Here is a 14,467-nt window from a genome sequence, read left to right on the forward strand (position 1 = left end):
TCATGAAGATTGGATAATAAATGTGGCCTCTAGAGTGCTAACAAGGTTTTACTAAAGCCATATAAGGAAAAATGCCCCACCCCTTTTGGACATGTTTTTAAAGCAACCAAAACCATTTTCGAACTCATCCAAGATATCATTGGGACAAATCTTCTGACCAAGTTTCATGATGATCGGAAAATAAATGTGACCTCTAGAGTGTTAGCAAGGTTTTACTATAGCCATATAAGGAAAAATGCCCCAGCCCCTTGGTGGCCATGTTTTTCAACCAACCGGCGTCATTTTTGAACTCATCCAAGATATTATTGGGATAAATCTTCTGACTGAGTTTCATGAAGATTGGACTATAAATGTGGCCTCCAGAGTGTTAACAAGATTTTACTATAGCCAAATAAGGAAAAATGCCCCGCCCCTTGGCAGCCATGTTTTTCAAGCAAACGTAACCATTTTCAAACTCATCTAAGATATCAATAAGACAAATCTTCTGACCAAGTTTCATGAAGATCGGAAAATAAATGTGGCCTCTAGAGTGTTAACAAGGTTTTACTATAGCCATACAAGGAAAAATGCCCCGCCCCCTGGTGGCCATGTTTTTCAACCAACCGGCATCATTTTCAGACTCGTCCAAGATATTATGGGGATGAATCTTTTGACCAAGTTTCATGAAGATTGAACAATAAATGTGGCCTATAGAGTGTTAACAAGATTTTACTATAGCCTTATATAGTCATATTAGGAAAAATGCCCGCCCCTTGGTGGCCATGTTTTTCAAGCAAAGGTTACCATTTTTGAACTCATCCAAGATATCATTATGACAAATCTTCTGAGCAAGTTTAATGAAGATCGGAAAATAAATGTGGCCTCTAGAGTGTTAACAAGGTTTTACTATAGCCATATAAGGAAAAATGCCCTGCCCCCTGGCGGCCATGTTTTTCTACCAACCGGCATCATTTTCAGACTCGTCCAAGATATTTTTGGGATGAATCTTCTGACCAAGTTTCATGAAGATTGGACAATAAATGTAGCCTCTAGAGTGTTAAGATTTTACTATAGCCATATAAGGAAAAATGCCCGCCCCTTGGCAGCCATGTTTTTTAAGCAAACGTAACCATTTTTTAACTCATCCAAAATATCATTGAGACCAATCTACTGACCCAATTTCATGAAGATTGGACAATAAATGAGCCCTCTAGAGAGTTAACAAGGCAAATATTGACGCCGCACAACGGACGAAGGACAAAAGGCAATCACAAAAGCTCACCATGAGAATGTTGTGCTCAGGTGAGCTTAAAACAAAAACAGATTGATTTGTAACAGGTTTATTTTAAATTTTTCATCAAAACACACATCAATTAGCATGAGCACAGGTACTATAGTAAGGTCATACACTATCTGGCTTAATGTGTGTTTTTTTTTTTTAGGTGACATTAACTTAACACCTTTGGCAACCTACATGAGTTTAACATTGAATTAGTCTAAAAGAACTAAGTTAAACACAACATACTATCTACAATGCTGGATCCATAAGTATGCAAAACTTGTTAAAACTCTACAGTTTGTGGATCGACTGACTAATTTATGACAGGCATAATCATCATTTTGATGATCCAATTTTTATTTTTTTTTGAAGAAATGAAAGCTTGTCAGTATGTTGTTTTTTTTTAGGTCACAGTAACCTTTGACCTAGTGACACAAATATGGGTGTGGCGTGTAGAACTCATCAAGGTGCAGCTACATATGAAGTTTCAAAGTTGTAGGTGGAAGCACTTTGATTTTAGAGGCTCCAATGTTCAAAACCTAAACAAAATGTTAAGGTTTTAGCACGACGCGGACACGACGACAGACATGACCTGACAAGCTGGCTATGACAATACCTCGAGTTTTCTCCGAAAACAGCTGAGCTAAAAATGAGTTAAGAGAAAAATGTTGTCAATATTTGTAAATAAAATTACACACCTAAGGATTGGAAGAATTTACAAGTTAAATTTGTTAAGGTATTGTGTAAAATGGGTGAGCCACATGCAAAATGTATTAAGCAAATTTTATTAATACAATTGCATTTTGGAAGATGAGTTTGCTATAGAGAAAATAATTATTTCACAAACATTTGAACTAAATCGTTTCATTGTATTCAAATACATGTAGAATATATAATGGGCCATTATGCCCATATCATAGTTACATGTCATCATAGCACATTTGTACTAAGTTTAACAAGAGCTTGTCACAGTATTGCCAAATCCCCGCCGAAATGTGTTTGCTTGTATGACAACATTTGTTTTAGAGAGTAGAATAATATTTGTAAAAACAAATAAAGGGAGATAATTCATTATGCTCCAGACAAAAAATTACTTTGCAATTAAATAAAGGGATATAATTCAAACACTAAGGTAGATAGTTATGGTTCTTAGTCACTGCACTTCTCCTACTTGCCACCTGTTTAAGTTTGAAGTTTTAAGTAAATCCCTTCAGTAGATTTAGAGTGATGCTCTGGACAAAAATTTACTTAAAAATTATATAAAAGGGGAGTTATGGTTCTTGGCCACTGCACTTCTCCTAGTTGCCATATGTTTATATTTCAAGTTTCAAGTAAATCCCTTTCGTAGATTTAGAGTTATGCTCCGGACAAAATTTACTTTAAAGTTATATAAAAGGGGAGATAATTAAAAAATTAAGGTAGAGCTATGGTTCTTAGTCACTGCACTTAACCTACTTGCCATCTGTTTATATTTCAAGTTTCAAGTAAATCCCTTCAGTAGATTTAGAGTTATGCTCTGGAAAAAAATTTACTTTAAAATTATATAAAAGGGGAGATAATTAAAAAACTAAGCTAGATAGAGTTATGGTTCTTGGTCACTGCACTTCTCCTAGTTGCCATCTGTTTATATTTCAAGTTTCAAGTAAATCCCTTCAGTAGATTTAGAGTAATGCTCCAGACAAAATTTACTTTAAAATTATATAAAAGGGGAGATTATTAAAAAACTAAGGTAGATAGAGTTGTGGTTCTTGGTCACTGCACTTCTCCTAGTTGCCATCTGTTTATATTTCAAGTTTCAAGTAAATCCATTGAATAGATTTGGAGTTATGCTCCGGACAAAGTTTTAGCCCGACGGACAGACGGACAGGACCAATTACTATATCCCCTCCGAATTTTTTTTCGGCGGGGATAATAAAGGAATACTGGAACCTTTTCATACACTTTTTTTATCACCCCTGGTAGTGTCATTTTCAATCATTTAGTACAGGAAAATTAATCCATTTATTAAACTCTGAATAAAATGTGTATATATTACCTAATAACTGTCATCTTGATTATGCAGACACAGTATTTATTAGTCACACAAAATTGACCAAACTGATGAGTAATACTGTCAAACAAAAGTAACATAGTTTCCAATCACTTGAAACATAGTAATGCAATACCAAGTTCAAAGCTGCCCTAATTTTTCTTCCACACACTTAGTATTTTATCGTGCATTGCCATCACATGTGGAAGTGTGGAATACTTTGCTTTTAGCGATGTCTTTAGCAATTTTTGCAGAATTCTTCAACTTTTCAGCTCTGGAAGGGTGCTCAGTTTCATGGTGGTACAATTTTCCGAGGACTAGCTTAAAACCTTCTGCCGACTTTGCTGTAGAGCTCTTAAATTTGTGGAAAGTGAATTGTTCAATCATGTTTGCGGAGAAACGACGGAAGGATGCTACCCACCCCTGGCGTGTTAGAGTGGTGTGGAGTCTGTCGGCTGTGTAAACACACTTCTCGTCTACTGTCTGAAATAAGAAAATCTATTATCAATTATTGGTACTATAAATGTAGTATAAGACCCTTATGAGAGCTAATTAAAACAAGAGCATAACGGGTGCCACGCTCGGCTGCGAAAGCTTGTCAGAATATTTTTTTTTTTAGAGGTCACAGTGACCTTGACCTGACATTGTGACCCAAAAATGGGTGTGGCATGTAGAACTCATCAAGGTGCATCTACATATTAAGTTTCAAAGTTGTAGGTGGAAGGACTTTGATTTAAGAGCCAATGTTAAAAACCTTTACAAACCTTGACACGTACGGCGGACACAACGAGCTGGCTATGACAATACCTCGGGTTTTCTCCGAAAACAGCCGAGCTAACAAGAGATTGCCAAACAATATTGTCCCCTATCGGTGAAACTCGACCATTGTCATTTTTTATTTGTTGCCATAGCAACCACAATTTTTGACGTAGGAACAAAATGAATTGATGTGCAAAATCTCCATATTGCCATCTGTCCATGTTTCAAGTTTCATGAAAAAATATGAAGAACTTTCAAAGTTATCGCAGGATCAAGAAAAGTGTGACAGACTGACAGACAAACTGACACACAGAGAGCAAACCATAAGTCCCCTCCTGTTTCATCGGTAGGGGACAAAAATATTTCTTTTAGTTCAATTTCATGGAAACAAAAGGCTAATTAATACATTCTCTAATCCAATGGTAGAATCAGCACTTAAGAGTCCTTGCAAAAGAATTTCAGAATTCTTCTAGTGTTTGGTAAGGTCTCACCAAGATTGGATGAAAAATCACAGGTGTTGGGCGCATGGCCAAGTCACTAAAACACTATCAATATGTCATAAAACAACATCATCACTTAAACCTAAAAAAAATCTCATATATAATATATATGTATCATAATTTTTTTGTCGAAGTGATGAAAAATGTTGTTTTATGACATATTGATAGTGTTTTAGTGACTTGACCACGTGTCCAACACATGTGTGAAAAATTTGTCCTACTCAAAACCGCCTCTGTCAATATTTACATGCTACAATCAATATCACATCATATTTACATGTTTCTTGATATAAACCCATTATATCAACCCTTGTGAAAGAAAATTTTACAGTAAATGAGGTCCAGTATCTTTTTTTATTTTACTTGACTTAACCAGATTTTACCGGACCTCTTTCTTTTATGCAGACCAGAGAAAATAGCTTTTGTCAGGTTATTTGTATCATAATCATGTTCACATTTTTAAGCAAATTACAGTTTAAGGATAAATAACTAAATATTCATGTGTTCTTTTTTTAAAAAAAATTCAATAAAATGAAGCAAGATATGTATTTTTTGTGTAAGTATATATAAACAGCAATATTAAACCCGAAAGTACTCATTAAAATTTACAGCCATTTTATATGCTTACTTTCGCATTATATGTTGACAATTTAGGTCAATGAAAAGTGGAAGTTTGCAGCATTTCCAGCTTTAGTTTGCTATAACAAGGACTTGAACCAGTAAACTTCATTTCAACCCATGAAAAACTGTTGTGTTTTAATTGCTTACATCACGTAACACAATACAGTATTGAATGGTTCTGAGAATAGCAGAGTTTTTTCACCAGCACATATAGCATTTTGGCATAACTGGTTTGTAATGAACCTTTCTATTTTATCCTAAAACAATCTATCAAACAAAAAAAATAAACCTATACTAGTCTATATTTTTAACAGATTGGAAGTTTCGTTTTCATTTGAATTTCCAACCAAATCAAAGTTTAACATATCTATTGTTTTGTTCGACAAAAAGACCAACCGTTTCAGAAACGATACTGGACATCAAATTCTTTTATCAGAATTGTCCGAGGTCTGACATCTTTTTGCATGGGTTGCCTACATATAAACAAAAGCGAACCACGCAAGGTACGTACCGAGATGTCTTTTAAGTTCACATTTCTTGTGTATGTTGTAAATGTGCTATTCGCCATGTCAACAATAGATTCTTCTACCACATACGCCTTGCTACATCCTTTGATGAATTTCTCACCCCACTTTGGAATGCTGCCTTTTTTGGTAATAAGTCTCTTTGTAATTAATTTGTTCCCAACCAGTTTACGATCCAACACGTCCTCTGACATTATGTGACGACTGAAACATCAAGAGCTTGTCAAAGAAGTTACAAATACCTCACATTGCTGCATTTAGCAATCTGTAGCAAATTGTAACAAAGACAAATTAGACCCAAGGAATTTGCAAATTTTGAGCCTAGCCGCAAGAAGCTTGTAAAGATCACAATGCAATTTTACATATCAAATATTAAACCTTTGATCCTTGTGGTTTCAGAGAAAAAGTGTATAGGAACAATAATAAAGCAGCTACTACTGATAAGGTGTACAAGGGGCACAACTTTTGTAATTTTTATCTTAGGATGATGCGAAACGCACATGCACACAATCATAATAAGTAAGAATCCAAGCAAGTTTCAATGCTGTACATTTAGAAGTGTAGAATTTCTCAGGATAAATGTCTGTCAATGAAAATACAAACTTAAAGACAGAAAGGCTGACGCACAGACAACCATGATGAACCCAGTAATACCCCAATGATTAATATTAAAAGTTACAACACAGCATTGTTTACAGTATAGTGATATATTTGTACTAGTACACAGATGACATACCATATTGAACATTTCCAATGTGACTAAGCTAGTTGTTTATTAGTATAAATATATAAAAGGATTGTTTACTATGCTGTTAGATAATCTTTCCTTATCATACCCGTTATATTCTTCCTGTTATTTGCATTACGCACATTTAGTTTACTAGACAAAGATCGCAAAAGATTGCAAGCGCAACATTGTAAGATGACGTTGGGTGAGTTGCAAACATTTTTTTTCTCGCAAAAAAAGGGATTATTTAATAAGTTATTTAAATAATGTTTTAGATGATAACATAATTTTAAATGGGGTATATAACATGCTTTTTACTGCAGTGTAGCATTTAAATGTGGCTTCTTGGTGGAAAAATGATTATTCTAAGCTGTGGCGTGGTGAACTCATTTTCTGACGCACATAACCCAGATTGCAATTCAGCATAGATATTTTCAAGATTAAGATTCTGACCAACTTTCATAAAGATTCAATTAAAACAGGGTTCCCAGCTTTTTGTATGAACAAAATTCCCTGATTTTTCCCTGATGGAAAATAAAAATTCCAGGAGCATTATTTCGACCTATTTCTTGTTTTAGACACCCTCAATAAATATAGGATGAGCAAATGAGCAAATTAAATAAATATTTACGCAAACATAATAATAAATCCCTAATGATGTTTACATTTCGTGACCTCATTTGACGCATTGCAGCAAAATAACAAATTGCGATTGGTCAATGAACGAAAACTAAGCCAATGAAAACGCTTTAAAAATGTTGTATTACACATGTGTAATATAAAAATATACGTTATGGTTGTATTACATGGGAAATAGGGTATAGCATGTGATAAATAGCAGTTGCAAACATAACTAAGCTACATGTATACTACAAAGCCATCATAGGCATGCAGAAGAATCTATTTGCTGTTTTAATCGTATGGACTTCTCGACACAAGTCAGGAAAGTCTGACCAAACAAAATTCCCTGATTTTTCCCTGATTTCATGAACTTTTCCCAAATTCCCTGACTATTCCCGGACTGGAAAAAGTGAGTCTTTTTCCAGGTTTTCCCTGATTTCCAGGTTGGCTGGGAACCCTGTAAAATAATATGGCCTCTAGAGTGGTAATAAGCTTAAAGTTTACATGGCAGGGGTCACATCATATGACACTGGGCACAGACTGACCACAAAAGCTCCCCATGAAAGCAGGATGCTATAACTTGCTGTATCTTCAAGTTTATTTTGCGGTTACAGACAACATGAATGAACAAGCTTGAACAACAACAACTGGGAGACCTGTTTGGATTCGGGTAGCGCTTCCAGAATCCACAGACCACTTGTTCCCAGGTATACTGGAACACATCTTGCACTACAAAGTACTTCATCTCTGAAATAAACCAAATTTAACAAGTGTAAGAACCAGCTTATGACTAAAACAAAAGAAACATTTTTTTTAAATCTTAATTTAAGAAAGTTTTCATGTACCTGACCAAACTCTTCAAAAACTGTCTTCTTGCAATCAAATGAGGCTTGTTCTGAGAAAACTGGGCATAATGCATGTGCATAAGGTGTCGTCCCAGATTAGCCTGTGCAGTCCGCACAGGCTAATCAGGGACAACACTTTCCGCTTTAATGGTAGTTTTCGTTTAAAGGAAGACCCTTTTTACAGAAAATCTAGTTTAAGCGAAGTGTCGTCCCTGATTAGCCAGTTTTTTATAAGTTTACATGTACATGGGCTGTTAAATACAACAAGGTTGCTGATGTATAACATTTTGCTCAATGAACATAATGCAATGCTCTTAACTAAACAAATATTGCATTATTTGCTGTGACAGTTTTGCATTTTGATTAAATCAAATTTTAGTCAGATATATTCTAACGAAAACAAATCAAATATTATTAGATTAACAGTAAGTAATTGTTGTAAAATAAAACTCTGTTAGCATATAAGTTTTGGCGTGAAGTCACAACAGGGGTTTTCCGTTACTAAAAATAGATTGGCCGTCATATTCTCAATAACGGCCATTTACATTGTATCAGAGTTAAGGTCGTCGTAAGACTAAATACTGACAATTTCACAAAACAAAACTATAAATACCCGTATTCTTTCTTAAAGTTAGACTTAAATAAATGATATTTCAAAAATAATAAAACATGATAATTTGATTATAATTATAAGTGGTGTGGATGCGGTAGTGTTATTTTTTATCAGCGATCAAAAATTAGTGTAAGAGGTGCATTGAATCAGTTATAAAACAAAGCCCTAAAACAGCGCAAAACATTACAATCTTTAAATGTAGGTTTAATTTACTTTTACATTGAATGAATTTTCGTTTTGTTTACATGGAATGAAAATATTTGCATTCAAATGGAAAAATCCTAAAAAAACACCTGCATATTTTGCTAATTAAACTGTCTTTGCATGTACATGTAAAACTCTTTACTAGTTAATATGAGCGATACAAATCTAGCATTTTATGATACCATAAATCTATACATTAATTTATTTTACGCAAGTATTTTATATCACTAAATGATCAAACGTGATTTCTTGTTTCCATGATGATGTTTTGAACACAGTAACCACGGATTCTAGATGAGATGTGGGTCAATATACGCTCCGTGCAGTAACGCACGATCTTTACAAGTTATAGCGAAGTTTACATTTGCAGGTACCTGTTAAATACGTAATTTGTGTAGCAGTAAATTTGTACAATATTTTTAATTTATAGTATTTTAACACTTTATTGCTATGTTTAAACTGGCTAATTTATATACACTTTTATAGTTCCTGTTAAACCATTTCGACTGTTAAGTATTTGGTTTAAATGACTGCTCAATATGCCAAGAAATGACATGAAGGTATCATAAATTGTGTTTAATGACCTACCCCATACAGGTGCCTGGGTTTATGACACTTTGTTTTCTTAGTAATTGTCTGGACAGTATTCGATCATATCAAGATAATCGGTTTGTAATGAACAATGGGGCAATTAAAGACTGGGTTAAAATGCTGAAACAAAGAGTGTCAAAATTGGTGTAAACAATTAAATAAAAACAATAACATGTATCAAGAGGATTAAGTTAATCTGTAACAAGGTTAGTTTTTACAGACATATAGGTTCAGCTCAGTTTTTATTTGTTGATTAAATAAAATCAATCTATTTGTTCTTTGTTTTTCGTCCTTATTAGTGTTCGTTCATTGAATTCATTTTTTTCTGATAGAATTTCAATTTTTGAGTATTTTGTTGTTTTTAACAAGATGTGTTTGTGAAACACAATGTCCCCCTATATGACTTTTGACCTTGAAGGATGACCTTGACCCTTCACCACTCAAAATGTGCAGCTCCATGAGATACACATGCATTTCAAATATAAAATTGCTAGCTTCAATATTGCAGAAGTGACATTACATGAACAATTTTGACCCATATATTTGACCTTGAAGGATGACCTTGACCTTTCACCACTCAAAATGAGCAGCTCCATGAGATACACATGCATGCCAAATATCAAGTTGCTATCTTCAATATTGCAAAAGTATTCATAAAATAAGCGATTTGGGCCACATATATTTGACCTCTGACCTTGAAGGATGACCTTGACCTTTCACCACTCAAAATGTGCAGCTCCATGAGATACACATGCATGCCAAATATCAAGTTGCTATCTTCAATATTGCAAAAGTAATCATAAAATGAGCGATTTTGTCCACATAATTTTGACCTCTGACCTTGACATTTCACCACTCAAAATGTGCAGCTCCATGAGATACACATGCATGTCAAATATCAAGTTGCTATCTTGAATATTGAAATACTGCAAAAGTGTACATTAAATGAGCGATTTTGACCCATATATTTGACCTTTGACCTTGAAGGATGACCTTGACCTTTCACCACTCAAAATGTGCAGCTCTATGAGATACATATGCATGCCAAATATCAAGTTGCTATCTTCAATATTGCAAAAGTTATTGCAAATGTTAAAGTTGGCGCAAACCAACCAACAGACCAATCAACCAACAGACCAACAGACAGGACAAAAACAATATGTCCCCAACTACTATAGTGGGGGACATAAAAAGGGTTGCGAATATGTGTCAAGTAGAGATTGTTATGGAAACCTTATCACGATGAAGTTCATCAAATGCAAACAAAAGCAAAATGGCCGCAGTTTTGACGGCTAAAATTTGAGCATGAGCAAACGTGACGTCTTTATTGGAATCCCCAAAACCTCTTATTTCAACTGACAATAAAGATTATTTATTGAGTAAACATTTTTGTTGAGTATTGTGTCAAGAATTGTTACATATACAGGTAAGTCCAGTAATCTTGCGCGTCCGGTAATCTTGCGCACTCCGCAGTAGCGACGTCAAATGGTGTTATTTAGTGATGAAATATGGAATTTCACATTTTTAAGAATTACAGATTTAAAATGTACATATTCCATGCAAAACAAATATGGGATTATTACATTTTAACACCGGTTGCATCATCTTTATAGATTGTACATGTTTCGTAAACACTGACATACTTACGATAAATTCTAAATGAATCACAGATTCCCTGCGGTCTTTAGCGTTTTTCATACTTTAAATTAAAAATTCATAAATCCAACGTGTAATTTAGCATTCCACTGCATAATACCGATCAGTTATGTATTGGGCCATTGAAAATACATTTGTATATCCTATCAGACGACATTGTTATCATTTCCCGCCATTCTGTCAAACCACATTTGGTATGATGTCCGCATGCGCAATGGCCTAGTTTTGATATTTTCTGTAAACTATGGAAGTATGATCCAGGGTAAACTTAAAACTGCTATGCATTAACATTTTTTTCATGCTAGAAATCAATCATTTTATATTTTTATTGTTTCTTTTGCTACAGTCAACAGAATGCCACCACCATCATCACCAAAACTGCACTAGAAATCCTCATTAAATTTGAATGGTTTTACAAAGTTATTTTTTAAAATAATTTTTTGGAATGTTTTTTGGCACTACTTGGACACCATATGTCTACAATTTTGCCTAAATGAAGTCATTACACCAAGTGCGCAAGATTACGGGACTCACTGACAGTTTGAAAATGAGGTGAGTCATGTTTGTTTTGAAATCAAATCAGACAGTTCCTCACTGAATTAATGACATATTTGTGTGTTAATAAGCACATGAAATTCTTATTTTCATATTAAAATAAGATATTATATTGTCATCAATTTATACAAGAACATGTTTTCAAACCAATTGACCCTTAACTGCGCAAGATTACTGGACAGCATTGTACTTTTGTATTTGCTAATCTATTAACGTTGTTTTATGCATTTACATTTTTTTCATTTATTTATTTTTAGAATGTTCCAGTAGGGTTATGGAGGTTTCGGTAAATGACAAGTTCGGTAAATTGATTTATATAGTAAAAGCCGTGGAGGTTTCGGTAAATTAGTTTTATAGAGGAGGTATACCTACAACGAGGTGTTAATGACACCTATTATCGGCTTACAATAACATTAGGGGTATTTATTTGCAAACTGTGGATTAATTTTGATGTACGGACTTGATTTTATATTTCATTTGTCTTCCACTTTACACAGCGGATATACAGGAAGATCACCACAGAGGGACTGAGTATCGCGTATCAGCAACACGGTGACAAGTTCGAGTTCTTTAGGAAGATTATGCCCCTTCCTTATCTACCAGTTGAACAAATTGAACCGGCATTCAACAGGCTGATGGAGGTTGCTGAAGGAGTCGGGGGTCCCGTACTGCGGGTATGCGAGTACATTTCCCGTACATGGATCCACGGCAGTGTATGGCGACCCCTCAATTGGTGCGTGTTTAAGAGGAGGTGCGCACGAACAACGACTTGGAAGGTAACTATAATACAATTAGCATTATTAATTTATAAGTAAGAAACAATTCACAGTTTCACATTGGATATTATTCGTATATTAATATTATACTTTCATAGTATACAATATCGGTAGTAAGCATTTGTTTCATAATACTGTTATTAAAAACTGATAAAAATGACATAATCATGTTATTAAGTACAAACATATGTATACATACACATTTGTATTAGAAATGTAATTAAATTAAATCAGCATGCGGAAAATCTGAATGATAATAATGTGTCGTATTAATATTGTAGTGTGTCAAAAATTTATCTTATTAATATGTGATTACTCCCTCATTTTTTTTAAATGACATGAAATATTCAAATATATATATATTGTATCCATGTTTTACTTGTTGCTTATTCATAATATATGGTAAATAAAACGGATTACAAAGTAAATCAGTTATTATTTTTTTATTGAACCCATTTGTTTAGGCAAAAAATGATATTAGTTATTTTGGCCGTAAAACCCATTGTTCCAGTACAGAAGCCAGGTGCCTGTGTATTAAGTTGATAAGATAATGATCATCACAGCAGCTTGCTATTACACAGTGTATTCATTCTGCTGGCGTTGTGTTTAATGTCATTTTTATCAGTTTTCAATTATGTGTATCTCTTCGCTTAGCTCAACGTTCAATGGCACGCGCACTTAACATAATTATAAAACATAACGCGTATCATTATATTACTTTTTATTAATTACGTACACGTATTAAATTTTATATGTTGTTTTTTCTTGTGTTTTTCTCAACCAGAAAGAAATAATAAAACATATAAATAAATATAAAATTCAACATGAAATCAATTTTATTAAATCATATTTTACAAGAAACTTTTTAAAATAGCATTAAACTTAATTGAAGAGCTTACATTGATTCCACCATAAATCATTACTTCTTATTACTATTACGTTACTATTATGTTATTTAAATAAAAGCACCAATTAAAAAAAAACAACAGTATTGCGTTATTTAAATCGTAAAATTAACAAAAAATTTCCTAACATAATTCGTTTTTTAAAGGTAGCTCATTCATTTCCCTTAATTCTTTACCTTAGGCATAGCATTAATTACTCAACTCAAAATTAATCCACAGTTTGCAAATAAATGCCCCTAATGTTATTGTAAGCCGATAATAGGTGTCATTAACACCTCGTTGTAGGTATACCTCCTCTATAAAATCAATTTACCGAAACCTCCACGGCTTTTACTATTTAAATCAATTTACCGAACTTGTCATTTACCGAAACCTCCAGCACCCTTCCAGTACATTCAAGTTAATATTTCAGTATAATCTCCGTGATGATTATGACCCAATATATATATATTTCAACACTAAAATGTCCACCATTGGGTAAGATATACTATATAATGACCAATTTGTAGCTGTCTTGAGAAAATACCTTGCACTTTACACATGTTATCCCATATAGACCAAATGCCATCCGGTATTTGCTTAATCAGTGTGCCATGAAAGTCGCATTGTAAACAAATCATTTTTGTTGGAAATTTCAATAGAATATAATTTTTCTTTCAAGTTATAATGGTTGAATAACTTATTTTATGGTGTATGCGTTTAATTGAGAATCGCAGACCTAAGCTTTATAAGTTAAACAACAATCGACTGTCCGTGACATTAGGACCCTGGTACGAACATTCTAGGGACGCCTCAACATTACTTTATCGATATTGACACATCCATCGTTATTGCATCACTTTACCCCTTGGCAGCCTTCTTTATTAAGACTCAACACATACTTAAAAAATGATTAATGGAACTTGTTAGTGCATTAATAAAGAATTTTACGGTAAAACGTACCCTCTTTACTTTCCGCATCTAAAGCGACCGAGGTGTTCCAATCTTAAGTCGAGGCAGAGCGTCAAATCGGTGTGAGCCACAACGGTGTAGTGCCGGTGCCCAGCTCACAAAACATGCACATGCCTCATGATTGGGAACCAGCGGCCAATAAGAAGAGAGCTTACTAAGAGCACGACCTTTTACGCTCTCTTCGTGAACGGGCGGTTGATGTGAGTAGATGTGTTTCCCTAGGTGAGTATTGCCAGGAGGAATTGTGAGCATGTGACTGTGTTATAATACGTGTTTCTCTGGAGAGCCATTCCCAGAAGGTATCAGTGCCATTCCGTGACGTGTACCCGACG

General features: G+C 34.2%; 5 protein-coding genes across 7 annotated transcripts in view; 2 read left to right on the forward strand and 3 right to left on the reverse strand.

Annotated features, from left to right (window-relative positions):
- Nucleotides 1-14,467, forward strand: part of LOC127841266 (zinc finger protein 26-like) — a 231,740-nt gene that overhangs the window by 170,764 nt on the left and 46,509 nt on the right. The gene's annotated exons all lie outside the window — the stretch shown is intronic.
- The window catches only part of LOC127841267 (galactocerebrosidase-like), a 247,916-nt gene that overhangs the window by 152,481 nt on the left and 80,968 nt on the right, over nt 1-14,467 (reverse strand). The window lies entirely within an intron of this gene.
- Nucleotides 1-14,467, reverse strand: part of LOC127841268 (galactocerebrosidase-like) — a 241,069-nt gene that overhangs the window by 152,481 nt on the left and 74,121 nt on the right. The window lies entirely within an intron of this gene.
- Nucleotides 1-14,467, forward strand: part of LOC127841280 (calmodulin-like) — a 210,953-nt gene that overhangs the window by 77,362 nt on the left and 119,124 nt on the right. The gene's annotated exons all lie outside the window — the stretch shown is intronic.
- Nucleotides 1,304-14,244, reverse strand: LOC127841278 (PRELI domain-containing protein 1, mitochondrial-like). Of its 2 annotated transcripts, XM_052369972.1 has the most exons (5): nt 14,127-14,202; nt 12,104-12,283; nt 7,696-7,786; nt 5,679-5,895; nt 1,304-3,770 (listed from the first exon to the last, which is right to left on the reverse strand). In XM_052369972.1, the coding sequence occupies exons 2-5, from the start codon at nt 12,189-12,191 to the stop codon at nt 3,468-3,470; spliced, it is 699 nt and encodes a 232-aa protein (XP_052225932.1). In that variant the 5' UTR covers nt 12,192-12,283; nt 14,127-14,202; the 3' UTR covers nt 1,304-3,467. The 2 variants fall into 2 exon arrangements, with proteins under 2 accessions (XP_052225932.1, XP_052225933.1); XM_052369973.1 differs by lacking the exon at nt 12,104-12,283 and having other exon boundaries at nt 14,127-14,244.

The sequence above is a fragment of the Dreissena polymorpha genome, chromosome 8 (genome assembly GCF_020536995.1).
Source record: "Dreissena polymorpha isolate Duluth1 chromosome 8, UMN_Dpol_1.0, whole genome shotgun sequence".
In the NCBI taxonomy this organism is placed as follows: Eukaryota; Metazoa; Mollusca; class Bivalvia; order Myida; family Dreissenidae; genus Dreissena; species Dreissena polymorpha.

Excerpts from the sequence above, each read along its gene's own strand:
- LOC127841278 (XM_052369972.1), bottom strand. The coding sequence starts at position 12,191 with ATGTACTCGCATACCCGCAGTACGGGACCCCCGACTCCTTCAGCAACC. Across the intron at positions 5,896-7,695 it reads CGCTACCCGAATCCAAACAG|TCGTCACATAATGTCAGAGG; the intron begins GTCTCCCAGTTG and ends TTGATGTTTCAG. Across the intron at positions 3,771-5,678 it reads TGAACTTAAAAGACATCTCG|ACAGTAGACGAGAAGTGTGT; the intron begins GTACGTACCTTG and ends TTCTTATTTCAG.